This window comes from Paraphaeosphaeria sporulosa, assembly GCF_001642045.1.
Source record: "Paraphaeosphaeria sporulosa strain AP3s5-JAC2a unplaced genomic scaffold CC84scaffold_2, whole genome shotgun sequence".
In the NCBI taxonomy this organism is placed as follows: Eukaryota; Fungi; Ascomycota; class Dothideomycetes; order Pleosporales; family Didymosphaeriaceae; genus Paraphaeosphaeria; species Paraphaeosphaeria sporulosa.
In genome coordinates, this window is record NW_017253361.1 from 5,105,091 (window position 1) to 5,130,085 (window position 24,995).

General features: G+C 53.8%; 7 protein-coding genes across 7 annotated transcripts; 5 read left to right on the top strand and 2 right to left on the bottom strand.

The window, feature by feature from the left end:
- Positions 1-1,006: 1,006 nt before the first annotated feature.
- On the top strand, positions 1,007-2,840 carry CC84DRAFT_1214367 (uncharacterized protein; the record flags this gene model as incomplete). The annotated part of the gene is made up of 3 exons (XM_018182624.1): positions 1,007-1,148; positions 1,216-1,808; positions 1,854-2,840. 3 exons carry the CDS (start codon positions 1,007-1,009, stop codon positions 2,838-2,840), a joined length of 1,722 nt encoding a protein of 573 aa, XP_018041483.1.
- A 1,451-nt stretch (positions 2,841-4,291) lies between these two features.
- On the top strand, positions 4,292-6,010 carry CC84DRAFT_1173401 (uncharacterized protein; the record flags this gene model as incomplete). Its single annotated transcript, XM_018180033.1, has 3 exons — positions 4,292-4,722; positions 5,129-5,324; positions 5,597-6,010. The coding sequence occupies 3 exons, from the start codon at positions 4,292-4,294 to the stop codon at positions 6,008-6,010; spliced, it is 1,041 nt and encodes a 346-aa protein (XP_018041484.1).
- A 1,056-nt stretch (positions 6,011-7,066) lies between these two features.
- CC84DRAFT_1173402 (uncharacterized protein) lies at positions 7,067-8,182 on the top strand (the record flags this gene model as incomplete). The annotated part of the gene is made up of 4 exons (XM_018180034.1): positions 7,067-7,260; positions 7,311-7,796; positions 7,937-7,968; positions 8,085-8,182. The coding sequence occupies 4 exons, from the start codon at positions 7,067-7,069 to the stop codon at positions 8,180-8,182; spliced, it is 810 nt and encodes a 269-aa protein (XP_018041485.1).
- Positions 8,183-11,653: 3,471 nt separating this feature from the next.
- On the top strand, positions 11,654-11,977 carry CC84DRAFT_1082424 (uncharacterized protein; the record flags this gene model as incomplete). Its single annotated transcript, XM_018173981.1, has 2 exons — positions 11,654-11,744; positions 11,796-11,977. Coding segments are annotated over 2 exons (273 nt in total), but the record flags the coding sequence as incomplete, so codon positions are not given.
- A 1,427-nt stretch (positions 11,978-13,404) lies between these two features.
- CC84DRAFT_1214370 (uncharacterized protein) lies at positions 13,405-13,998 on the bottom strand (the record flags this gene model as incomplete). The annotated part of the gene is made up of 1 exon (XM_018182625.1): positions 13,405-13,998. One exon carries the CDS (start codon positions 13,996-13,998, stop codon positions 13,405-13,407), a length of 594 nt encoding a protein of 197 aa, XP_018041487.1.
- Positions 13,999-15,356: 1,358 nt separating this feature from the next.
- CC84DRAFT_1214371 (uncharacterized protein) lies at positions 15,357-16,472 on the bottom strand (the record flags this gene model as incomplete). Its single annotated transcript, XM_018182626.1, has 1 exon — positions 15,357-16,472. One exon carries the CDS (start codon positions 16,470-16,472, stop codon positions 15,357-15,359), a length of 1,116 nt encoding a protein of 371 aa, XP_018041488.1.
- A 3,076-nt stretch (positions 16,473-19,548) lies between these two features.
- CC84DRAFT_1214372 (uncharacterized protein) lies at positions 19,549-21,736 on the top strand (the record flags this gene model as incomplete). Its single annotated transcript, XM_018182627.1, has 2 exons — positions 19,549-21,043; positions 21,090-21,736. The coding sequence occupies 2 exons, from the start codon at positions 19,549-19,551 to the stop codon at positions 21,734-21,736; spliced, it is 2,142 nt and encodes a 713-aa protein (XP_018041489.1).
- Between the last annotated feature and the right edge of the window lie 3,259 nt (positions 21,737-24,995).

Here is a 24,995-nt window from a genome sequence, read left to right on the forward strand (position 1 = left end):
TATCAGAAGCGTTTGAGTGCTAAGGATTGTCGCAGGGCGTGAGATCCGAGGGCTTCAGGATATACGATGGGGTTCCACCAGGAATGGTAGCTGCCGTATGAGTTGGTCCCCGCTGGGTGCGCAGTGGCGGGCAGTGTATTCGGCCAGTGCGTCGTCTTCTGTCGGTTCCGCCGCTCATTTGGCTCGGTTGGCTCGGCGGCGTCTCACGGCTCATTTCTCGCAGACGGTCTCGCTGCTCCCGTCGCCCAGTTTCTCCGTTGCTCGCCATCACTTTTGCCACCACAACCTAACGAGAATGATGCTGCATCTTCCATCCCTCAGTTAACTCCCCTCCGAGCTCGTTGCATGTGCTCGTGCCTCGCGATGCCACGCTCGGGCTGCTCGATGCGCGCGATCTGATTTTGCTTGGATGGGCGGCCGGCGTTGCTCGATGTCACCGTCTGGCCATTTGCTGGGCGCTGAGCTCGCTGCGTTCTCTCACTTTGCTCGCTTTGCACCTTGCGTACCACAAGGGAAAACCGGGGGGTGATGGAGGCCGTCCCATCCGGGGGGCGGGCGACGGGGGCTACAGGGGAAGGGTGGATAGCTGGCGGTGTCACTTCCTCACGAATCATCAACCTTCTCGAGACCGTGGCTGGCAGAGGTGGAGTGGGGCCAAAAGATGTAGAGAGTCGTTGAAAAGTCGGTGTAGCGAGGTTGCGTGGAAAGCTGACGCCCTGATTCACCCCATCACAAACCATCACATGTTTGCTTTTCGCCCCCACCGCTATGCACGCTCTGATTGGCCAAACCGGACCACGCTTGGCCCGTCGCCGCACTCTGAAGATAGTGAGATGTTATGCCCACAAGTCGACCCGCATCGCGTGAACCGCGAGCGAACGCGCGCAAGACGGTGTCTCGACGAGGAGAAGCTTGCTGGGCAGTCTTATGTCAGGCACGGAGCCGCCACCGCAGATCCGGATTCCGCGCTTTGAGTTCGTCTAGCGTTCTACACTCGATGCGGACGATGCAGCATCAGAATCAGGACCATGACCAAATGCTGGACTCGGGTTACCAGATCGGTACCCCTCAGGCTCCGCTCGACTACGACGCTGCTTCCATCTTTGGGTTTGCGGCTTGCCAGGGCTCGTCTCGACAAAGCTTGCCAGGTACGTACATTGCTGATCCGGGCATTGCACGGCCCGAGTGACTTCGGAATTGCGCTGAAACCATCAGATCAAGCCGGATGGTGGGCCGCGGATCACGGAGAGCAAAACGGCTGGCCAGGGGTCCAGGAAGGAGAATGGCTGGGGGGGCAGCACCCATTCCAGGATCCGCTGTTTCCTACGGAGACGTTGCAGACAACACCGATGTCCATCTCTTCGTCGAGGTGCCAAGACCACTTGTTGTATCAAGGTTCGCCCGTCGAGGTTGGAGATTGGTCGAATGTCGGCCTCTCGAGGAACGATGGGATAGGGGGGCAGGGGGTAGAGGGGGTTCGCGGAAACCTGGTACGAGTACCCCAGGTGGCACGAGCCGGAGAGGCAAGCCAAGAGCAACCTCTGCCAGAGTTGCTGGAATTCCACGGCACGCCAGCTCTTGGAGAGGACTGGTCTGACGTCCATGCCTCGATGGACGCACACTCCCCCAATTTTGGGTCGGGAGACTGGTCCCATCTCAGCGCGGCTGCAGCTACGCCAATAGACAGAGCACCTGGGGCAGCGTCGCCTGCTTACTTGACAGATGACTCCGACGCAGGCGCACCCTACGACTACAGCATGCTGGCCCAGAGTCTGGACATACTCTTCGGTGATGCACGGGCGCGAGAGGTAAGCCCACGCCCGTGCCCACCATCTCGTCTGCTAATTGCACAGCGCCTCCAACATCTGCATGACCAAGGCCATGCATGGCCCGCAGCCGTGGCGGACAACATCCGCTTCCTGGCCGACCTCCTCTCTGGCCCTTCGCCAGCCGTGGGAGAAACGGCCTCAGTCCAGGTCCCACCTACAGAAGGCATGGCCACGGAGCCCGCCGCTCGCGGCCCACGCACCAAGCTCCCCCGCGGCCCGACCTCCTCCCAATGGTGGACGCGCCTCCTCCGCCTACACCCCTCCTCTCTCATGCTGCCCTCCGCCCTTCGAACCCACATCGCCCGTCCCCCCGCGCATGCGCTCGTCCTTTGCGACTCACCCCCCGACCCCCCCGGCGCGTCCTTCGCGCAGCTCTTCGCCGCGCGCGTGGCGTTCATGGCGTCGTTCCGCCCCTCGACGCGCCTGCAGCACGCGGTTGCCGTCGCGCACTGTCTGTTCTTCGCGGTGGCGGCGAGCGATGCGAATCCAAAGTTCTGGCGGCTGGTGACTGACGTGCCGCACGGCACGCTGCGGGACCTGCCTTCTCTCTGCGCCAATCTCGTGCGCCTTGTGCCCGACCCCAACACCGACGCGAAGGCGACAACGGCGCTGGAGCGCAACTTGCGACGCTGGCGCACCCTCGGGTGCAAGTATGCGTTCTTGGCGGGCAGGATCGGGCTGGGCGGGTTGTTGCTCTTGATTGACTTTGTAAAGATGGATAAGGCGTGGGGGATGACGAAGGGGAGGGAGAAGGGGAAGAACGGGGCAGTGCGGGCTGAGGCGGTCGCGTGGTTGAAGGGGTTGGGCGTCGTGAGCATGGCGGAGACGAGTGGCGCGGAGGAGTGGATGCAGGGTATGCTGTGGAACTTGTGTGCCCAGTACCCGCATCGTCCGGTGAGGAGGGGCGAGGAGACGTTTCCGGGATTGCACGGAGAGGAGGGGGACGAGGGTGAGGATAGGGCAGAGGACGATGAGGAGGAGTATGAGGAGATTGGGGAGTGGAGGGGCTAGGATCCGGGGGGTGGACGACGGACACGAGGCTGTCGGGAGGAGGTAAAGGGATGGCGCAAGTATGGCAGACGGGCAGTGGACAATAGATGGCACCATTTCGTGGTGGGCCGCAGTGCTTGAGATGCTGAGGCTACCACATCACCGAGCGCAAGCTTACGCCCCCCAAGCCAAGTCAACCTCACAAGACCGTGCTTCCCTGCAAATCAGGCCTCTTCTTCACGCTTCCCTCCTCCGTCTTTTCACACATGAGCTCACACCTTTGTCACTTCCTTCACTTTCAAAGTGCGCCACTCAACCAGTTACTCACGAATCACAGGAGCTTTCATGGATGGGCGTGGCAGGAATGTTCGCGTACCGGTGGATCCCCGTCCGCGCACAGGTATGGCTGAAAGGACGGTCGATTGTGCAGACCCGGCATGGTGGACATGTTAGGGCCTGTTAGCGTCTGGCTGTTAAGTGGGCATGCCCAGAGGTGATGAGCTTCAATCTAGTACGTACAGTTGTACGCTTCGGTGTACCTCCAGCGCTACTTCAACATGCCCGGGTGTGAAAAGCTACCCCGACTGCATCGCCAAGGGCTCAGCGAGCGTGAGAGCAATCATCATGTATATTGTTACAAGGAACACTTTCTTAGTGAAGCTACGCCTAGTTCATTCGATAAATACTTCTTTGTATCTGGGCCCTTCAGCACCTGGAGACCAGATTCCGAGCCTCAACAAGCAACGTGTCTATAATTGGACATTTACCAGACCGCGTGGTATTACCATCCCGTGCGCTTGATTCTACGCCCTGGACAAAGCACCCAACACTGCACCTGGTATGCTCAAAGACTACGCCCAAATGAACGAGTTCCCCTGGAGCGGCTCTGTGGCGTAACGAAGTGACTTGGCATATCCATGACGACGGTGCACCAGCGCAGTAGTAGCCAAGCGTGCCTTGATGGAGATGTCAGCAAGCGCGCCCAAGGGCCTCGGTCACGAGTCCCATGGATGTAACGACGGTGCGAAGAATAGGATGCTGGATGACCATGTAGCGTGAGCCCTCGATCCACACAGGGTGCTTAGTGCGCTTACTGCGATCGATGCCCTCGGACCGCGCGCAAGGCTCTGTGTAGCTATGCTAGGCCCTAAGAAGGCGGGCCCAGGAAGCAGACGGAGTGCGCACTCGTGCACGCAGATATTGAGACGCGAGTGTACCTCGGGGACGTGCTCGATGTGCTCGACGCGCTCACGCCTCTTCATCCCCTCAATTCAGAGTAAGAGACTTTGCTTGATTTGCTCAGAGGTTGCAGCTGAGGAAACAAACACAAGTGATTGATGCCCACTGCTGCGTGGGATCTTCGACATGTAGTCAGCTGTGGGACCGAAGGTAAGGGGACGGTGTGCTCGATTTGCTCGGCATAGACAAAATCACGCGTTTGGAATGGTGCGCGGGCTTACGGTGGCCTCCGCATGTCAGGTAGGATGCATGGGGGTGGTAAGGGAGCGGATTCAAGTGTCCACCGCGTGTTCTGGCTCTACGTACCACATCTCCCCGATAGGAGTTACTTGAATTGCGTGATGAGTTTACGGGAGCGGTTATTCTCCAAGGCCTTCCGGCCAATTTTGACCACGCTCGTATCTGGCCTGCTCGATATCCTCCACGTGCTCATCCCGCAGGGCGTGCTTTGTGCGCTGGAGTCAAAGTCCTCGTCTCCGCGCAATGGAATGCATGATCGTTGCTCCGTCAGCATGCAGCACGATAGGGTCACATCACGCAGTCGAGATAAACAGCGACAGCTCCATTTACTAAAGGCTGTGACCTACGGTCCTCTCCAGGCTCACGTCCCGATCTTTAGGGGCGTAGCGCACGGGAAGGTATCATCACCTAGTTGCGTTGCAAGGTGTGCTCAGACTGCCCGCCTCGCGGAAAGAGCTCGCGACCTGGGTGATGCTTTGTTATCTGCAATAGAACAAATCATGTCTTGCTTGGGTTGCTCCCTGTGCTCACAACGGCATGACCGAGGCCGCCTCTGTCAAATAAGACGCTCTCAAATTGCTCGATTTGCTCGACGAGCTTATACGGGGCCTGTCGCTCGCAGTCTTTTGTTTCCAAGAGCATTTGAATCGTCTTTGGCGTCTCTGATTTCTTCTCAAACGAGTAGTCTCTCCATTCGCAGAGAAAAATCCCTCAGTCAAGGCAGTTACCTCTCTACTGTCCTTCCTGTGCGCAAAGTCTACATCACACACCCAACTTACTGTGCCAACAATCGCTTCCTTGCCCAAGATGTTGTGGAAACTTATCTTCAGCTTCGCACTCATATACTTCTTCCTTGTTGGACTTTCCACGACGGCCCGAAATGTGATCCATCAGTTACTCCCCGCACTCGCACCCGCACCTCAGCAAGACACAATCGTAGATTTCGACAACGCCGACGCTGAAGATATCGAGCGTGGGACTTGGCAGTGGCTCACACCATGGTCGATCACGTTAGGCCGTCCCAATGTCCGAAGCTTCCTTCGCTAACATGTACATCGATAGTTACACTCCGCCCGCTCTCCTCACCAAGGGGTCCCTCATCTTGCTCAGCATTCTCACTGGCCTCGTCCTTTCCACTCTCCTCCGTACGGCCCCGCGGCTTTCCCTCATTTGCTTGGGACCCCTCGTCGCCTTTGCATACGCAACGGGCTGGACCACCGTCATTCGACACCTACATCAGCAGGTCCGCCTCCCCTTCTCCCTTCCCGCGATCAGACGGAGGCTGACTCTTCTGCTAGGCCCGCCATGCCCTTTCCGTCCGCCAGTCTTACCAATTCCGCTTTGGCTGGTACTCCATCGCCCGTGGAAGAGACGAAGACGCTACGCTGGATGCAGACTACATTGATTCTCTCGGCGAGATGGGCCGGGGCGAGCTTGCGAGTGATCTGGTGGGGCGGCTGAGTCGCGTTGTGCGGGCCATGTCGGAGGAAGAACGCGCCGCGCGGCAGGAAGGATTGCGTCGCGAGTTGGGTGTTCTGATAAGGCCGGAGTGGGTGGGGCGAGCCGAGGAGACGGCTGGGGGCGCGGATACCCTAGGCGCCCTAGGTGGTGGGGCTGGGGGAATCCCCCCGCTGTGGGCGGATCCGTGGTGGACGGCTGCGGGCTCGTTCCCGGGGGCGGGAGGCGCACGTCCACCGTGGAGGGAAGTGTGAGCGGAAGTCGTACAGGAGATTCGTCTCGTGTTGGGCCATCTCGGCGAGTCGGATGGACAGTCCACTTGCACGAGCGTGCGAGGGGTCTGGTGCAGCACGCCGAGGGATGGGTATCTTTCCTCTCCACACTTTCGTTGATCTTTCTTGGCAGTTCTGCAACGATGTGGCGGGATCATGGTAGCAGATAACGTAGGAGACTGCAATACAAGAAAATCGTGGTAGCAGAGCCTATGGCTTCGCGCATACCGACATGGTACTCGCCCGCTGCATCGTGCTCGAGCGCTTTATCTGCAACTTGCCCCTCGGGCAACGTCATTCTTTTTAGTCACGTGATGTCGTGTGGAACTATCTTGAGAACCTTTGTAGACTGGATATTCGTCAAGGAGCCTAGATGTCATACGAAACACCTCAATTCCTACGCGGCATCTTATCACGGCAATAATAAATCGACTTTTGGGGCTACAAAGTAACGGGACCCAATCGCCGAGTCGCTTGCCGAAACGAACCTAAAGGGCGATGATCAATACCACATCCTCCCGCTCTGTGATTGGCGAGATTGGCAGCGGACGAATGTGGAGCTCCAATGTTTACGTGGCTGCATTCCATGTGCATTCCTAGACGCGACGCGTTCCTTGCTTGCAAAACGGCCTGGGGGCACGTCTAGCGGATAAACAATCATCGTTATTCTCGATCTCTGTGTCCTTAGCATGACTCCTTGAAACGTTTCATAGTATATACCTACACAGCGTGTGAATGGAAAGATTGGAGGAGGCTGTAATCGACCCGATGCCAGCATATCGCATAGTTGCACGGCCACATCAGGAAACATTCCTGGAGGACGATGCAAAAACAATCGCGTTATCTATCGTCCCTCCAGTTCCAGGCCAGGACGTTATAAAGATGTTATCTCTGCATGCCAACCGCTGGCGTCTACTGTTCAAAGAGCGACAGCCCGGACGTGTTGTTATCGCAAGTCATTTCATCCAAACTCCTCGCTACGCGCCACGGATCCAGAATCAATCAGCAGCCCATCTTGCTTAGCGGCGGAACGAAAACATGTCATGCCAAAGACCGCCCAGGCCGATCGACTGGTCTGATCGCACGCAGCCAAATTTCGCGCGCGGTGACGATATCAATCGTGAACGATACACCAATGAGACCCCGGGGCTAAGAACGGAAGGTCTTGATGAGGGACGCACTAACGAGCTGGGATCACACCCAAATCATCCAACTCGCACGGGAAGCCAATGGTGCGTAAGCCTTGATGGTGAATAGACAGTATAGTGCTGAGGACTATCAGGAACGACGTGGCACCGTCGAGCGTTTCTGCCTCCACTCCTACCGCCGTTGCATCTGCACAGATCGCGGTCCAGGACAAGGGTACAGTTGATGGGGGTAACCACACTGCCATTATAGCGCGACATCTCCCGGCTGCGGACGCTATCTCGGTCAGCTCACCCGTCGAGGCTTCGCAGAACGCCGTGCACTCAGCTGACACCCGAGTGCACGAGTGCGCGGCTTGTGTAGTAGCACCACCAGGACCTACACAAGCCGGACCATGCTGCCCTGCGGTCCCACTGAAACCCCGTTCTGTACAGTCCGTGAATCTGCCTAGGATGCCAGCCGGACGAGGCCCACATGTTCCCACGAATCCAACCTCAACACGGACACCAATGTACAGGGTTCCTACGATACAGCTTAGTCGCGATGGCAGGAGAGTTCTGTATCCTACTGCTTTGTGCGATGTGCAGGAAGAGCCAACCATGGGACTGGAGACGCAGGACAGGTATGTGTATGTCCCTGGGCTGGGATACGTTCCTCTTGAGGATGATTGAGGGCTTGTTCGAGACGGGGAATGATGGAGTGGCGAGTGATGACGGTAGGGCGCTGGTTTCAGCGCTGCTTTATGGATCTGCTCTTTTTCAGCATGTTTAATGGTGGTTCTATTGGGGGAGAAAGTATGTAAGCTAGGGGCAGATGGATGGTTCGCGATTCGTAGGCCACGTATGCGCTGCAGCAAGGACCTGATCTGCTCCATGTTCACTGCTAGCCAGACTAGATGGTGGTGCTACAGTGCTGAAAAGGACCGACGAATCAAAGCAGCTGTATGTTAGCCGGAGAGAAAGTGGGATCTATTTCAGCCACTTCCTGCGACTCGGCGACAACACATAAACGGCGTAGCCCCTCATGACTCCAGCAAGGCCCCGACAATAAGATGTCACGGGTTCGAAGTAAAACTCTGTGGACTTATCAACCAAAGCTGTTGGGCCTACAGACTTCTCTCTGTGTATACCATCGATATGCCTGATCCATGAATATGAGTGGTCTTCTGCCACGAGAATACTACGCTTCAGTTTGCGCAGGGGTATATAATGGTACAAAGAGACTCAACCAGAGTAGGGATAGCCTATCGGTGCTATACAGGTCTGCTTTCCTGTAACGATGGGTGTCGATTCACGCAGGAGAATAAGGGCAGTCACCCATCGCGCGATGGGTGAAGAAAAAGCAATAGGGTGCGGGCGAGGAGGATATAACATACCTTTCTAGTGTAATGCTACGACGGAATCAAAACGAACGGGACCGTGACCTTGGTTTTTTTGGACTTCTTCTCATGCATGCCCAGACCTCGGCGGTTGAACAAGGGCGACGCAGAGGGCCCACAAAGTAGCTGCGATAGAGGACTAGCATGTGAGCGGGTAAGAGAGGGGAAGGAGTCCTTGTTTATGGACTGCGATCGTGGAGCGCTATATCATTGGCAAGTCAATCCCTATCGATAGGATAGGCGGTCGTGTCTGTTCAACCTGTGAGGAAGTATGCATCCGCTTTGTCGATCTGCGCTGCAATTCCAGGCCAATGCGAGCTAATTGAAGTAGTGTTAGTCGTCGGGATGGGGCTTCGCGACCCTTCTGAACGGTTACATGCCCTGCACGTGTGCTATGCCATGGTAAAGAACGGGTAGTAGCGGCATCTTATCAGGGCTTTGAAGCTTCATTCACACAGCTGTGCTTGTCACAAGAGCTTGACGTCTTCTATACCCTATCTTGCCCCAATTCCTGTCCTGAAATATGCCAGACTTGTTCGTACAAGACGTAAAAGGTCATATTTATTTTGCCCAGAGAGTACGTCGACAGTGATCAGACGGCAACACCGCGTTATTTGTCGATCTATACCCTTTCCTCGCCCCGTCGTTCCTCGCAAATCGAACCACAATTGGGATCCAGAGCTCGTGGGGAGCATGCCTCGAAAGGCATTGCACGCCCCCTCGCAGCGCTGCATCGTGATGATGAGCCTCAGTATGTATAGGCATTTTGTTCTCGTGTATTGCTGTACTCCTGCATACTGGGAGCCACGTTCACGAAACCTACAAACGCCTCGATGTTGGCGCTGCCAACATCACATCGAGGGTCGCTTTACGAAAGTAAAAGCAGGACTCAAGCGAGGTATGGCCCTTCAAAGATTGAGAACAGTGGGGAGGCATTCTTCAAAGGAATGTGGCCTTTATGGTACGAAGAAGGCAATTTACTCCAAACATGATATCGAGAGAAGTGCAGCGAGGTAGTGTCGACGCTACTATCTTAGCACAGTGACGAAACTAAAGCTGTCGAACCAGGTGTTTGTAGCTATTGGATTAAAGAGGCAACGACGCTCCTGCACATCTCTCATCCTTTCACGCAAGTAATCAAGGTCCTTGGAAGCGAGGGACTTGGTATTGTACGATAGACATTCTATAGCTTGTAGAATTCCTGTTATGCTTCTTGGTTATGCTGCTTATCATGGTCTAAAAGGGAAGCCCTTGTCAAACCCCTCCCGAAAAGCTGTCCATGTCGCAAGTCTTTACATTGTCCGCATTCCTTCCCCGTCTATCCATGTCAACCACGAAGACCGTGAGCTTGACTGTACGCAGCATGCTGCTGCAGGGCGCATTACTAAATCTAGCAATCTTTCACCGCGTGTCTCGAGCAGAAACCCCTAGGATGAATACTGAGACGCGTGCCAACAGCAGGAGCGTAACCGTATACGTGGCCACCAAGAAGAGCACCGTTAGGACGACGATAGCTACGAAGACTGTTGCCAAGAAGAAACCTGGCCAAGTAGCGCACTACTAGGTTGGGATTGACCAGGAGAGGAATCCGCTACACCACGTCTATATTTTTGTGAGTGTCAACCGCTGTGGTTGTACTAATCTGTGAGCCAGGGTATTGTGTACAGCCGGTGTAACTGAGTCTTCGCTTACTACCATGTTCTCCGCGTAAGTAACGTGGGATCTACTTGTGCTACTAGCATGCTCTACTTTGCTGTGCTTTGCACGGGTCGGGCGACTGTCTATCCTAGAGTGCACAACTATACCTCGAGGTCATTACATGTGCAATAGGATTGGTGGAAAGAATTACGAGGCCAAATCGCTGGATGTGAAGCACCGGACCAAGTTCCCTTGGAATCGGCTCCGACGCCTTACAGGCACAGGGCCCAAATTAGAAGTTGAACTGGTAAGCAGAATCGAAGTCGGCAGCGTCCCTACAATACATGCTGGTACCTGAACTTCTTGAAGCTTTACCCAATCCCTTTCATTTGTGTTAGTTTCAAGGCAGTACGAGCTGGCCATCACTAGGGAAAGACGATCGTACAGGTAGGTATACCTCAGGTATCACGTGAGGTGGGATGCCTGTGGGTCGTGGCGAGGAGGACGAGGATGATGGGGTTTTGAGGGACGGGGTCAGGGATGAGGACATCGAGTTTGATAGCCAGGATGAGGAGGAGTGCGAGGATCTGTTTGCGGGTGTGTGGACGGCGAGGGGGGCTGTAAGGCGGAGGCGGTAGCGGAAGTGTTAAGTTTCTAGGAACTTTGACTTTCTATGGTTTCTTTGGTATGATTTGTTGGCGTTTCTGGATTTACGGACGGGACAGATTAGATAACATAGGCGTCAGGATGCACGATACCCCACACCTTGCACTCACGAACGGACGCACACTACGGATACCCCTCGCTAGACACAATACATCATGATTTATGGGCGCAATGGCTTCTCATTAACTTATGGGTAATATAGGACATGACACGCACGTTATAAGTAGTATATAATTATAATATATCTATCTATCTTACTATCTTCCTCTCACCCGCTTACTCGCTGTAGTAGTCTAAACATGTATATCTCCATATATACGGGCCCCACCCATTCAGCTCTCGTGTTCTCGTGTTTAGATACTATTCCAAACACCACCCCTATGCGTGCTCCAATCACCTACTCGTCCCACGAACACCACACCGGTCCCTATTTACTGCTGCCCTACCATCTAAGAAAATCGCGGTATCCCCACTATTACTCCTATTGGTTAGAGGGCACTGGAAATGTTTAAGAGGGTGTATAACACCTTAGCGCGCGCAACTAGTAGTCCAGCGTAAGGCTTAGAGATAGGTACGTTTTTGAGGTGAGTTGACGTTCCTTTAGTGGGTAGGGAGGAGGAGAGAGACTGTGCATGGCGCTGCGCTGCTGACACCACGACAGACAGACGCTCGATGAGCGGCAAGGTGCGCGAGTTCCATCTAGCCGCTGGTCCCCGACGAAGAATGCACTGACGCTCGAGTCGAGTCAACATGATGGCGTTTTCCGCCTGCATCGGCTTCGGCCTCTTCCAGCACACGGCGAAGTCCTCAACGTTGCGGGCCCAGGGCTCGCCGTCGTTGCCTTCTTGCTCGCGACGAGTGTGTTCTGGTGCGTGGTCTCGTGTCTGGGTACTTTCTTCCCCCTCCTCCCATTCCATCCCGTCTGACTGCGTGAGCAAGGCGAAATGACCGCCCTCTTCCCCATCCAAGGACCCCTCTTCGAATTCCCCGCGCGCTATCTTGATGATGCTGTTGGCTATGCGGTCGGGTGGATGGCGTGGTTCAGCTGGGCTGTTACGATCAGCAGCCAGGCGCTGGCGGTGGCGGCACACACCATCATTTACTTTAACTTTGGCACCTAATTAGCAATCGAACGTGTTTACAAATACCATCCTCCTGCTACAGTCCATCATATTCTCGGGACCTCATGAACATGGAATATGTTCTATATTGGTGTGCTATGGTGCCATCCTATTAATAATTGATGACATTTCGCCGCTCACCTATACACTTCATGACTAGATTCACCAAACGTAGTTGCCCGACTCGGGCACAAATAAAGGTTCATTAACAAATCTCCTACGTTGCAAGGCGTATTCCAAGACGCATACTATACATCACAAAGCGGATTTTAATCATTCGCTTCCCCGCACGCCGACCTCACCTGGCGAATGGTACATTGTGGCAGCAGAGTACATGGCTGAGTCTACCTATCGCACATGATGCACTCTGGCGTACTAAGGTCGACTTTGTACTTGCAGAGTGCTTGGATTCCCAATCTCTTAGTTCTCATGACATATCGTGACCTCCATCTGGGCAGACACGGCGACTGCATCGCCACCCATCGTATCATCGTCCGCATGACTTGTATTTTCTGGACTGCGACTCGGAGTACTGGATCGATTCGCATTATGAAGCCTACCATGTTGGTGCCGGAGTCACAGACCATCGAGGTAGGAGCAATCCAGCGTGAGTGGTCCTGCAGAAGCACACAATACGTGTTCAGTCCGCGGGCATATCGATTTACAATTCATCCTTCTACCTCCTCGTAACATGGTGCTGAGTCATGTTCAGATGAGCTGTAGACGTTTCTCCGCTCAATCGCGGGTCGCCTTTGCAGCAAGCGGGGCGGCACCGTGGCAGCCTTGGCGGCCTCTTCTTTCCACAGGCCTTGAGCACCTTGCGCAAGCCGCCATACGCCGCAGCGAAAGATAGGGTGGGAAGAGGAGGTCTATACTCAAGCAGACAAGCGGTAAGCGTACTTGTTTTGCAGGGACAGGGCAAAGAGAATGTTGCAGTTTTGAGGAAGGAGCCATCGAGGAAGCCCTGGAGCATCCAATGTAGAGCGAGCCGATTTGGGGTCCATTGCATGACCTGGAGACTTTCTCTGTGCACATGTATGTGGTACTGCAGCGGGTAGAGACGTGCGCGTGAGGGGAGGGAGAAGATCGCAGGCTGCAGGTCTGTGTTGGGTGCTTTTCAGTAGGGTTCGGATGCATGGCAACGTATATCTGCCCTGTCAACATACCGTCATTTGCAGCGTAGGTTAGTCACGTTACTTATTGCATTGAAAGTAAAGGCAACAGAATACCACGACGCGTCTATATCAACTCATAGCCATGAAATATAGAAGATGTACGGCCTCTTCCGAAAATATCGCTGCTGCTTCGTCTCGCACCTTCAGGCCGGCCGCGTCCCCAACTTCCCGCTCGTGCTCTCGCCAAGATTCTCCAACATGATAGCCACGTGCGTGCCACGTGCTCTCCTCTTCCTTGCACGCATCACGCACTCAGCCCCATCGCGCAACAGCATCCCATACGCCCCATCCAGCAGCCGGCAAGACCACGGCCCCTGTGAACCACGCCCAGCCCACTGTCTTGAAAAGCGCATCGGCCCGCTCCTCCAGCGCACCCAAGCGCTCTCCAATCTCGCCCAGCACCTCCATTGTGTCTTGGCGAAGCTGGACGTCGCCCGCGCGTGCGGCCTCCCACTGGAGCTGGCGCTCGGCCATGGCATCGTAGCGTGCTTCCTGCTCGTCGAAGCGGGTGTCAACGTCGACGAGGCGGGCTTGGAGGGCGTCGAGACGGTCTACCCAGAGGCGGCGAGATTTGGCAATCGTGGGGGGAGGCGTAGGCCGCGGTGGGAGACGCAACTTGGCGCGGTAGTCGGCGTCTAGGAGAGACGTACCGTCGTTCGCGGCCGGTGTGGCGGGGCCTGCGTCGTCGTCGTCGCCACGCCCGACGTCCTTCCCCTGGCTCTGCGCAGGAGGCTGGCTGCGGGTTCGAGCGCCTCGGCGCTTCGGCAGCACGGAGGTATTACCGGGAAGAAACACGTCGTGCTCGGGGAGGGGAAGCGGTTCCTGGGTACGATGGTTGGACGACATTCTGGCGTCGAAGGTTGCTCTGTCTAGATGGATGATGTGTTTCGCGCAACGGAAGAGGCGATGTGAAATGATGACGTGCTCCGACGAGCGCCGTGGTGATTTTGAGATAGGATGAAAGAAAGAGGACAGGCTTTGACCGCAAGTTTGTGGCGTCGTCACGTTACACATTTTACACAAAGAAACAAACAAGGGGGCAATCTCCCGCCACCCAAACAGAAGAATACCGCCGCACCGAACCGTCAAGCGCACCTTCTCCCACCGGTGCCGCTGCGTGCAAGGTCAGACGAGGCTTACCACGCTTTGCGCCGGACAAAGGACAAGAGCCCTCGTCGAACTGCCGAGCCTGACTTCTTTCCTCGGCGACGCCGCATCTAGCAACAAACGGGCCCGTCACGTTTTGCGCCCGACAAAGGACGAGGCTTGTCACGCCGGACGCTGAACAAAGGACGAAGTCCTGTTGCGAACTGTGAGTGGTAAGCTTGCCCGCGCGCCACCGCAACGTATCGACGAGACGGTGCACCTTCCATCGACCCAGTGCGAACTCAAAGAACAGCAAGTCTGCAGCGTCATCTCGTCCGGGACGTTCTCAATCACGCTCGTATCCGAGACCGAATTCCACAGCCCCTCCCCAAACAAGCTGCATACACACCACCATGGAGCTCAGCCCTCTCGATCGTCTTCGCTACGCTCGGCGTCCCGAATACACTCAGCCATCCTCGCGATCCAACAGCTCTGTCTACGACTCGCAATCCCTCGTCGTTCAGCGTGCTTCGGAAAGCGAATTTGCCAAAGGCCCCATGCTCCGCGACTTCAGGAATATGCTGGCAGCTCTCTTGGTGGCGAGCCTGGCATCACTCATGTGGAGGAACCGCTACGAGGGACTCGTGTTCGCTGTGGGGATCTTGGCGCTCGTCCGTTGGTGGATCGCCATTGAACGGGAGGAAAAAGGAAGGCGTGGGAGGAGGGGTCGTCGCACTCGAGGACGTGGGGTGCCCGGAGGGCGGGCGGATTGAGATCACGAACGGCACCCGCAGGGCGCGGCGGCCATCTTCGCAAACAAGTTGGGCATGTCCTGGGATATAGCCAACGATGGGTGAATTCCAGACAAAGATGTGGTGGACACGATGATAACCCTCCTGCGGCGAGATAGTGGCCAAAGGGAAATGTCGCTTCAAGGCTATCAACAAGCTGGTCGTGGTGTTTCCATTATGCGTTTCTGTTGATGCCATCTATCATAGTATTGCCCGCCATGTCCCTTACAAACCGTGCGTGTTTTCCTACAGGTCGCCGCAGACCGACCAGCGCAGTGAAAGACAGCACCGAGTGATCCCTCGGATACGCTGTGCTTTTGCACCCAGCTACGGTCTGACCTCCTGGTACTCCGCTGGATCAGTCGAACACTGCAGCATCAGAAGGCGCCTCAGTACTGTCACTACCCTCTCGAGCCTGCGCCCTGGCTGCCCTCCCCTCTCCCATGCCTTCACCTTGGCTAATGTCTCCCCTGCATACGCCACGTCATCCCGCAGCCTCCTCACCTCCACCAGCGCCATCAAGACCTCATCGCGCACGTCTTTCAGGCCCTGCAGAACGCCCAACATGTCCTTCCACTCAGCGCTCTGACGTCGCTGTTCCAGTGACAGCGGAGTGCACACCGTCGACCCCGTGTGCCAGAGACAGACGAACAAACCGAGGCGTTTGCGGTTCCAGTGGAAGTCGGCCGCGAAGAAGAGCGTCCAGGCTTCGCGGTAGAGTACATGGTACGCAGATACCAGCGCGTGGAGGTGCGGCTCCAGGGCGAGCGACTCGCTTCGAACATTGGCCACGAGGGCGTTGACGAGACCATCCACAATGTTGTCGGTGTTGGTTAAATCGGCAGCGTGGTTCGGATATGCGTGCCGCTTGGGGAGTGTCGTGAAAGAGCACAGCGTAGACAGGACACGTTGGAGGCGAGAGGGCCGATGCTCGTGGACCCGGTGGACAAGGCCGAAGGTCGAGTTGCGTGCTGGTCCGGCCCAGGCCGTGCACCTTGCATCCACTTTTGCAGATGCTCGGACAACATCCATATACGCCTGCACCAGCTTGGCCTCGGCCTCGGCAAAAGCTGCATAGTTTCGACGGTGCAGAGCCGTGAGGTTGACGTCCAATTCCGCCAAGCGCTCTCGTACTTCACGGGATCGTTCTCTCAGCGCCTGAAAGGATGCTGTAAGCTCTGCGTTGTTGTATGGCGACAGTTTGAGGAGCTCGACGGCTGGGTGGCGCATCCGCACCACGAGACAGTTTAGTGCTTTGGAGCTGAAATCAAAGTCGGGGAAGAGAGCATCCTTGCTCCAGGTGCTGACGGAAGAGCGGTACTCTGCTTCGATGCGGCCGAGTGTGGCGTTGAAGCTCGTCGAGCTCTTGTAATAGCATCCCACAAGCGATGCGGCGAGGGTCAGGGCGAGAAGGAGCAAGCGGAGTCCAAGCGAGAAGGCCATTGGCGGTCGAGGTTCTTTGGAATTAGAAGTTTTCGTCCCAAACGTGTGCAATCAGTGGAGAATCAGTAGGGCGTCAATCACAGGAGATCTAGTCACGACACCGGGACAAGTGCAGGTCAAAGGAAGGAACAAGCGTGGATCCTGAGTGTGCGAAACGTTTAGTAGAACAAATCGATCAGATTGTTCTCCGCTGTCGCCCGCCTCAGGCTATCCAATGTCAATTCATCGAGGGGGTTTCTCGGCCATCCATCCATTGCTCGTTCGTGCTCGATGCTCGATGCTCGATGCTCGATGCTCGATGCTCGATGCTCGAAGCGTGGCGCTTTCGTCAGATTGCTTAAACATGCACCGCATGCATGCCATGGAACGAGTTCTGCCCGCTTGGATTGCATTGTGTGGCAGTCTGCAAATCATCGCGCGGCGCCCAACAGCATCCAGGTAGCTTGTGCCGCATCTAGGAGACAGGGCGGCGTTTGGCTGTCCCGCTGATCAGGTGAGACGATAGTGGAGCGTCTCAGCAGAGGTTATTCAGTTATGAAGTCCCGCCGCGGTGCTGCGAAAAGTGGCGTAGTTTAGGCTCGTTTGTCTGCTGAGGTTGAATGGGCTATATCACGCAGCCATGTCTCGGCCCAACTTTGGGGTGACGCCGATCACGTCTTCGTAATCGATACAATCCCAAGACATCCAGTATTGAGGAAGATCACGTGCAGAGGTTGTGCACCAGTTGTACTGGTCCCGTAGTAGTACACGCCTCTACACGGCATGCGCCCGTTCGCCCGCGTCGGTAACTTACGCAGCCATCTCTCCCAACGTCTCCAGCTTTCTTACGTCGATTTTCGAAATAATCATAGTTTGACAGCTGCACTTTGATAAAGACTTTTTGGTTCACGGCTTCCATTGCTGGCATTCAACGAGCCCCAGGCTACAAATAATCTCGATCCGCTGGAGTTTCTGAAAGTAGCAGTGAAAAACTGTCTCACACGAAAACTTCCAGTAGGGCAGCTGCCACCCTCCAGGCGCAGCTTCGACGACCAAGGTTATGCAGTGTCTCGGAACTAGGAAGGACGGCAAGCAGTGCGAGCGTCAGTTGGTTGGGACGCTCAAATGCCGGGTGCACAAGGGCCAGTGGTACGGCTACGGTACTGCTGAGGCGCGGCGCGCATACGGTCCAGTGGACGCTATCAAGCAATCCAAAGTGGAGGTAGGGGAAGATTCTCGCACCATACATGATCTAACGTCATAATGCAGGTCACCGTCACGCCCAATGCTAAGAAGAGGAGTTTCCGAAGACGGCCAAGTCAGGGTGAACTGTATGACAGCGCACTGTTAAACGTCACAAGGACCTCCCATATATACGATGGATGGCTCTCCCACCTACATGGTGTGTTTGAATATGTTGCCAAAATGATATGGTTGCCTCCATTCGGTAGATTTGAGATAATAAGCTACAGTGGGACGAGGCCATCTCGGGAGTCTATACCTGTGAGAGTTCCAGCCCTGGCCAACATAGTGTATGCATTTGGCTGGGAAATTTCATGGAACATGGATACTATGGTCCGCTAGCTGAACTTTGGTTGAACGTTGCTCTGAACAACGTAGTAATGTCTAGCGTTGATCGTTTTGCAAAAACCGCATGCTAGTGCTGCGGCTGGCTTTTGCCCTGGCCCTTGCGTTGTACTAGCCTTCGTAGATGATCCATATGGCGATGATGTGGTTCATCCCACACACAAAGATGGTTGGACTATGGTCTGTCGTGGTTGCTTTGGTCTGGGACTGTTCGATGTGCACAAGCGGTTCCATAAAGGAAAAGAGAGGTCATTCTAATAAGTACGCAGGTAGACTCAACGACTAGTTTGTCTATATCCTGCGAGTGAGACCGTGCCATCTTTTCTACAACCCTTCCATCAGATCTAAAGTTTTGTACAAATCTTTGATCGCAAGGTTGTGAAGGCTTCAATTTGCGGCGAGAGATTCATCAACATGCTAGGTGCCCGCGATGTGGAGACCTTCTGGTAGGATGAAGGCACCGCCACCCGAAAAGCGTAAAATCGTATATCGCCGCTGCAGCTTTGACATGACGCGGGGACCTGCAGCTACAGAGCCCGAGTTACCAGCCAGTCCGAGCATCCGCGCTCGCACGTTCCACCGCACCTCAATCTGACATGGTCTCGTTTCATCACACTTTCGTGCGCGGCTTGCCAGCTATATCCATCAAGCGAGATGCCTGGCGTTTACCGCCCGCAAACCCCCCGCCTTTTGCTGTCCTAGGCTTGCCAATCACCCCCCATGGCGTATCCAGCGATCTGCGTCGGGTGACGGGAGAGCCCAGCATGCGTAGGTACTCACACGTAGTACTGAATAGGTTGTGAGGTATGATCACGACAAGGCTACAAGGAGATGTAGCGTATAGACTGCTTCTCGAGCGTCGATCATGATCTTTCTGAAAACCCTTTGTACACATCCCGTTCAGATTAGGAACTGCCAAAGATTGCTCGCGAAGAGTACAATCTCCTATCCACCCGTGTTTGGAGTAAGCGATTGCCCACTTGGAATCTACTTTTTTCCTTGAAAGGTCGTGAGTCGAAGCCCAAGACAATAGCACTGGATCCGATTCTTGTACTATCACTAATCCTAAGCGTGCATAGCATGAGTTCTCTTGCCTGCTTGGATGTCAGCTGCCGAGTATAGGTTATGAATTCCCGCTCGAGAGCATGTCCGGTTTGACCATGCAAAAACAGCCAAAAAAGTGCTGTTTGACCATGAAGAAACAACCGCTCGAAATAGTCCTGTTTGACCACAAAGAAAAGCAACCAACAATTACAGAGGTACTTATACCTGGTACAACGGTCGTCGGACAGAATTCAAGCGTACCTGATTTTGCGTCCTCGAGGCAGATTCCTACCATTCCTGCTACTGTCCTACGCAGTTGTTGTATCGAACGCCATCACTGGTTGACTTCATCGCCTGCTTACCCCAGACACTGCGGGAAGCTTGCTTCGCAGCAATGCGTCGATTCGAAGAACGTGTCAGAGGCCTTCTCCGGTCGCACCACCATAGTCCACCAGATGAGTCCACCATGACACGAGCGTCACACGACGACGTCCGGCTTCCCGAGTCTTCCCCATCCCGTAGCGATATGCACACTGGTCGGCCTCGCCAACCCGATCCCCTGTTCACTTTCCAGGCCGGCCATGTCTCCCTCGAAGACTTCCCAAAACTACACCGAGCCCCTGAAGCTTGGCTGGGCGAATGGTTCTGCCGGCCTGAGAGCCTTCGCAACACTCTCATTGAGAGCGGTGCTGCCATTGTGGGGTCGCGGTTCCTGGACTACCTCGCACCTGGCTTTTGTGGGCCGGATTCGGACTGGAACTTCGCCGTTGACAACAACCCCGTAAACGTTTGGCGTCTTATTACTGGTCTTCAGCACTGCGGGGTTCTCTTCCAAACGCGTGCGGAAAGGATATTAGCCTGTTTAGCGTATCCACAGGCACACGTCAGCTTCGTGGCGACTAAATTGGACATCTGGCAAAGCATGCACGTGGCCATGTCCCGAGGATCGAGCACCCACACGAAGAAAGCCCTCCTTGCGGTCGACTACTACATTGGGGAGGATCAGATGTGTTTCGCAAAATCGGGAGAGCTTATTCAGCACCAATTCAAGTGCGAGGTGGCCGCGGTGCCAACCATTGACGGATCGGGTTACAAGACGAGGGTACGGGTTTGGAGAATGTTCGGATTCCCCAAAGGAGAATATGATTGGAGGGGCCAATTTGTGACCAACCTCCCGACTACTGTGATAAACGGTTCCATAACCACACGGCACCGGAGTGCCAAAGTTCAAGTCATCGTAACCGCAGGGGGCTACAGGAATCATATTTTGAGTTCCCATCTATCTTGCACTCAAGGCTACGTGAGCGGCGAAGTCGCTGCTGTTCTCTATCCCGAGCTGACAGCGCGGCGAGAGTTCTACGCTTGGAAGACCCTCCAGGATGCAGAGCGAGACAGGGACGCTCGCAGGAAGTATGAGCGCCGCGGCTTTTCAGAGGTCGCTCTGCCCCTACACCCAGACGTGAGGGACCATGTCCTGGGCGATCCATCCACCATGGTCGTCCACTTTCAGGCAGTAGCGGCGCATCTGTCCTTGCCTAACGACATGTGGCCTGCCACGTACGTAGCAGAGCCCACGGAGTTCGTATGGGAGCAGATTGCGGACTGGTTGCACGTGCCAGCGTCAGCGACGCCTTCTACCTACCGCCTCCTCCCACTACGATACGAGACCATGACCACGAATCATACCGCCCATTTATGTATGCGTTACGGCGTACCCGTGCCGTGTCCTGCTCACAATGAGGTCACCCGCGATCTGCGCACGCAGATGCTACAAGAAGCAAAGGAGTTCCTAATCGTCCGAGAAAGTGTTAGCTTCGTGCGCTGGGCGGTGCGGCGCACCGTGGTAGTGGATCGTGTAAACGAGGAAGATGCCTGGCACCTCGACAGGCTCTTTGCCATGCCAGCGGAGGAACCTGTCAAGCCTTCTCAGCTTCCGCCACGGTCCGTCTTCGATGTCCCAGGTGAGTTCGACATTGCCTCGAGGGCTCCCCCGCTGACCAGATGAAGAGTGCCGTAACCGGGTGTATGGCTACCTGATCGCAGATGACCACGCCGCATCCAGGCGATTCATTGCCCCTCGATCGACCGGGTCCCGTGGCAATTCGGGCCTATTTTCGGTCTCGCGCATGTTCCGGGCAGAGTACGGACCTCTTTGGATGCAACTCCACGCGGAACAGATCGAGGAGCAGGTTCGCCAGGTCCGACGGGCCATTCGACGCCTCGAAAAGCAAACAAATAGCAAGTGGGATGTCAAGTTTCAAGACACCTCGGCTGCTCATGTCCGTCCAGAGGTAATCATCCAGGGCGCGTTGCCCGGTGAAATGAGTCTTGCATCTCTCTGCCGGATTCGAGCCGTGATTCCAATCCTGGGCATAACATTCAAGGCATGCCGTCCTACGTGTGCACCTGAGCCTTACGAACTGATCAATGTGGCTCTGGGCAACTCGTGCCCGGCATGGCGGGCATGCCTGAAAAAACGTGCACTCGTCGATCTGCAGTTTCAGCTGGGCGGTCAGGGTCAGGTCCCGTGTCTAAAGTTTTTCATGGAGGAAGGCGCGAATGTAGGCCTTCGCATGTTTCACGAGCTCGGATTTCCGCCGCTGCGGCCAGACTTCGACGTCAAGGTGTGGACCCTCCACGGGGGGCTACGATAGATAGGAGACAGGGTGAGTTCGCTAGCATCAGTCAGCCGACGCCTCCCTAGATGTACTCATCTTTTATTCGTCGAATTGTATGCATAGGGAATCGACCTTCGATGGCATGAGCGTGTGAGCACAGTGATTTCCTAGCGGGAAAAGGCATCGTTCCTGCCTCACCATAACTCGACTTTGCGAGACAGTAAACCGCGTGAACGTACTGTTGCGAAGGCTGCTGGCAGGGAACGTTTAGGGCTGAATACATCGCGTTGCAATTCCAGGGCTCGTATGATGCAATTACCTTTCGCTGCGTTGTGCCGTGTCCAAGATCTCTCCTACCCCCACTAAACCATTTGTCTCGCTCTGTGCCTCTCTCGATTGCCTCTCAGACCTCCTGGTGCTGATCCTCCCCACTCACCCTATTTGCATGCCTCAAAACCTTACCGCTTCAGCCAATACCTACACAACAGTGCGTGCACTGACGCGAACGTGGCACAATAGATTGCAACCTCCTCCAGCCACAGTTTGAGTGTAGGAGTACGATGATATTGTAATGCATATGGAGCCTAGGGCAGCGCTTCCAACAGTCGGTATTACGGACCATAAGAGGTGGTTACGGTTACGTTACGGTTGCTAGTAATTATGGTACGGACGCTACAGTAGAGAGACTACGACGATACGGGACTTGAACCGTAGTAATAAAATTAGAGCCTGACAGCGTAATTACAGCGTAAAATTTCCTAATTAGGAAATAGGAGTGAGTTAAGCCTCTGGGTTGGAGTCCTCTGGAGCTCTATCGTCATCATTATTATCGTTAGGTCCCTGCTCCTTGCCCTATATATACGAAGTAAGCTCTCTAAGGTAACTTGGGACGATCTCTCTCCTCAGCCAGTTCTTTTATAACTGGTAGGCCTCAATTACAGCGGGCGATAGTGAATTGCGATTACACATTACTGTGTGTTTGGCGGAGGAGAAACACCTCTTATAGTCACATAAGGTAGCTGGCCCTAAGAGGTGATCCATGGCCATCTTATACAGCGTAGGGTACCTTATTTGGCTGATTTCTACCCACCAACGGTGTCGGTCATTAAGTAACTGGGAGAGGCGCTTATCGTGATCAGCCATCTCTAGGTCCTCAAGGAGGCTATCGTAATACTCCTCTAGCTGGGAGCTCTGTTTTTGGCGCTTGCGTTGTTTTATGGCAGTGAGGGGCATGGGGTCATCCCATATTATATGTTGGCGGCGAGCGCTTAATTTGTACGCTCCTGGGAGCTTACGTATAGGGTCAACGTTAGGGGCCTCATCGTTGTTATATAATTGTTCTGCAGCTAAATACTTGTCAAAGGTGACTTTAAGCGATTTTCTGGCTTTCCAGAGATGGGCCCAGTGCGTCTAGAACCAAAGTAGGCGTAGATGAGGATGTAGAGCTGTTACTACACAGTACGGCAGTAGATCTAGGTTAATTACCAGCCTTATAAAGTACGTGATCAGCTTCTCTATAGCAAAGGCGACGCCGTTTTATAGGTAACATAACTAGGCATAGTGCTCATACTAAGGGACGTATCGCTTAACACCTCATAGATTTCCTAGAGGTTAACTACTATCTAATAGAGGCTGCTAAACCTAGAGCTGCCAGCGTTGCCCTCTAGCAACTTATAGTTCTCATAGAAAAGCTATAAGGTGTTGTAGATAACAGAGACCTCGTCCCAGTCGTCCTCTATCAGCCCGTCAATGTATAGATCGTAATCGCCATTAAGAGGAGCGTCTGGGTCATCGCGTAGGTGTTTTATATAGAGTCTAACTACCTACCATAGCTCCAGGCAGCGTAGTAACATGGCGTACGTACTATGCCACCGGATCCCGCCATCCTTAATTAAATTGAGCGTAGAAAAATCATAGAGGTCGTCATCGTTAAGAGCTTGTCATTACAGCTCTATAAAAAGGCGTTGACATTTATAGGACGCATAGACAGAGTTGAAAAATTATATAGCTTACTAATAACACCTTTCTCCCAGAACATAAGGTACTAATTAGTAGGTGATACGCGTAAGAGGTCTAATTCAAATCTACCCAGGCCTTTACTATAGATTAGAGCCTTTATAATTAGGTTAATTATATAGCCAGCGCACCGAATCCGGTGTTATAGCTCTATATAGAGCTCCCTGTAACGGGGGTCGCTTGGCCTTAGGCTAAGCTAGCCTCGAATGGGGTTCTGGTGGGAAATGAGGGCTTTAGGAAGCGGTATAATCGCGTTGGGTTAATGCGTCAATTAACTACGGTGAGGTTATGTTGCCAAAAACGTTACGAGTAATCTTTCCGTAAGGAAACTGGATGCAATAACTGTATCGTGGATTAATGATGATGGATTACTATGGGAATCCGTCATCTCTATATACTACTATCGGATTTGGCTCTATAGGCTCTACACCATAGAGCCCGTAGAGCCGTTACGTAACCTCATTACGTGCCCTAATGCTTACGTGTCCATGTTATGGTAAGTATTATTACCATAAGCAATGTTACCCTGGTTGAAACCCTAGTTATCGTCATTACTATCATCGTAATTATCCTATAGGTCATTCTATTGCGGCATAGCCGTAACACTATCCCCCCCTTCTAAGGTTTTAGTCTAGGGGTTAATCTATAATAGGGGTCCAGCTATATTAGTAGGGCTGGCCCCATTATAAGTTTAGTATTTATGGCCCTCCATATCTTCCTATAAGACACTTAAACGACTAGGGCTTACCAACTGGATTAGCCTACGTAGATTCCTCGCCATACCCTATTCTTACTATACTAAAAATAACCTTCCTTATATTATTTCTCTAGAAGATACTCTAAGATAATTAGCTTATAAAGCCTATATTCATGTAAGTGTTTAGCATTGCTATAATGTTAAGGGAGTAATGGCCTTATCTAGTTAGTTTTCTATCCTATCCCTTATTTTAAGGCTTATGATTTCTAGTACAATTACTTAATCATTCCTAAGCCAAAATTGCAGCTAAACTTACCGCGGCTAAAAAGGCGTAGGAACGGCTTCTAAATAACCTAGCCATAGCTCATACCTATATATCCTAACTTTGGAAATAGAAGGTTCTTCTTAATAGGTGGGTGGGAGATTAATCTGCTTAACTAGAACTAGAGTTAGATTAAGAAGAGGTGGATCTACGGGCTATAGGTCTATAAGATGAGGTAGAGTCTCTTAAAGTAACTACTCTAGATATTATTTATACTTTCACTAATAATAGTAATTCTTAAAATTTACTATAAGGCGGTC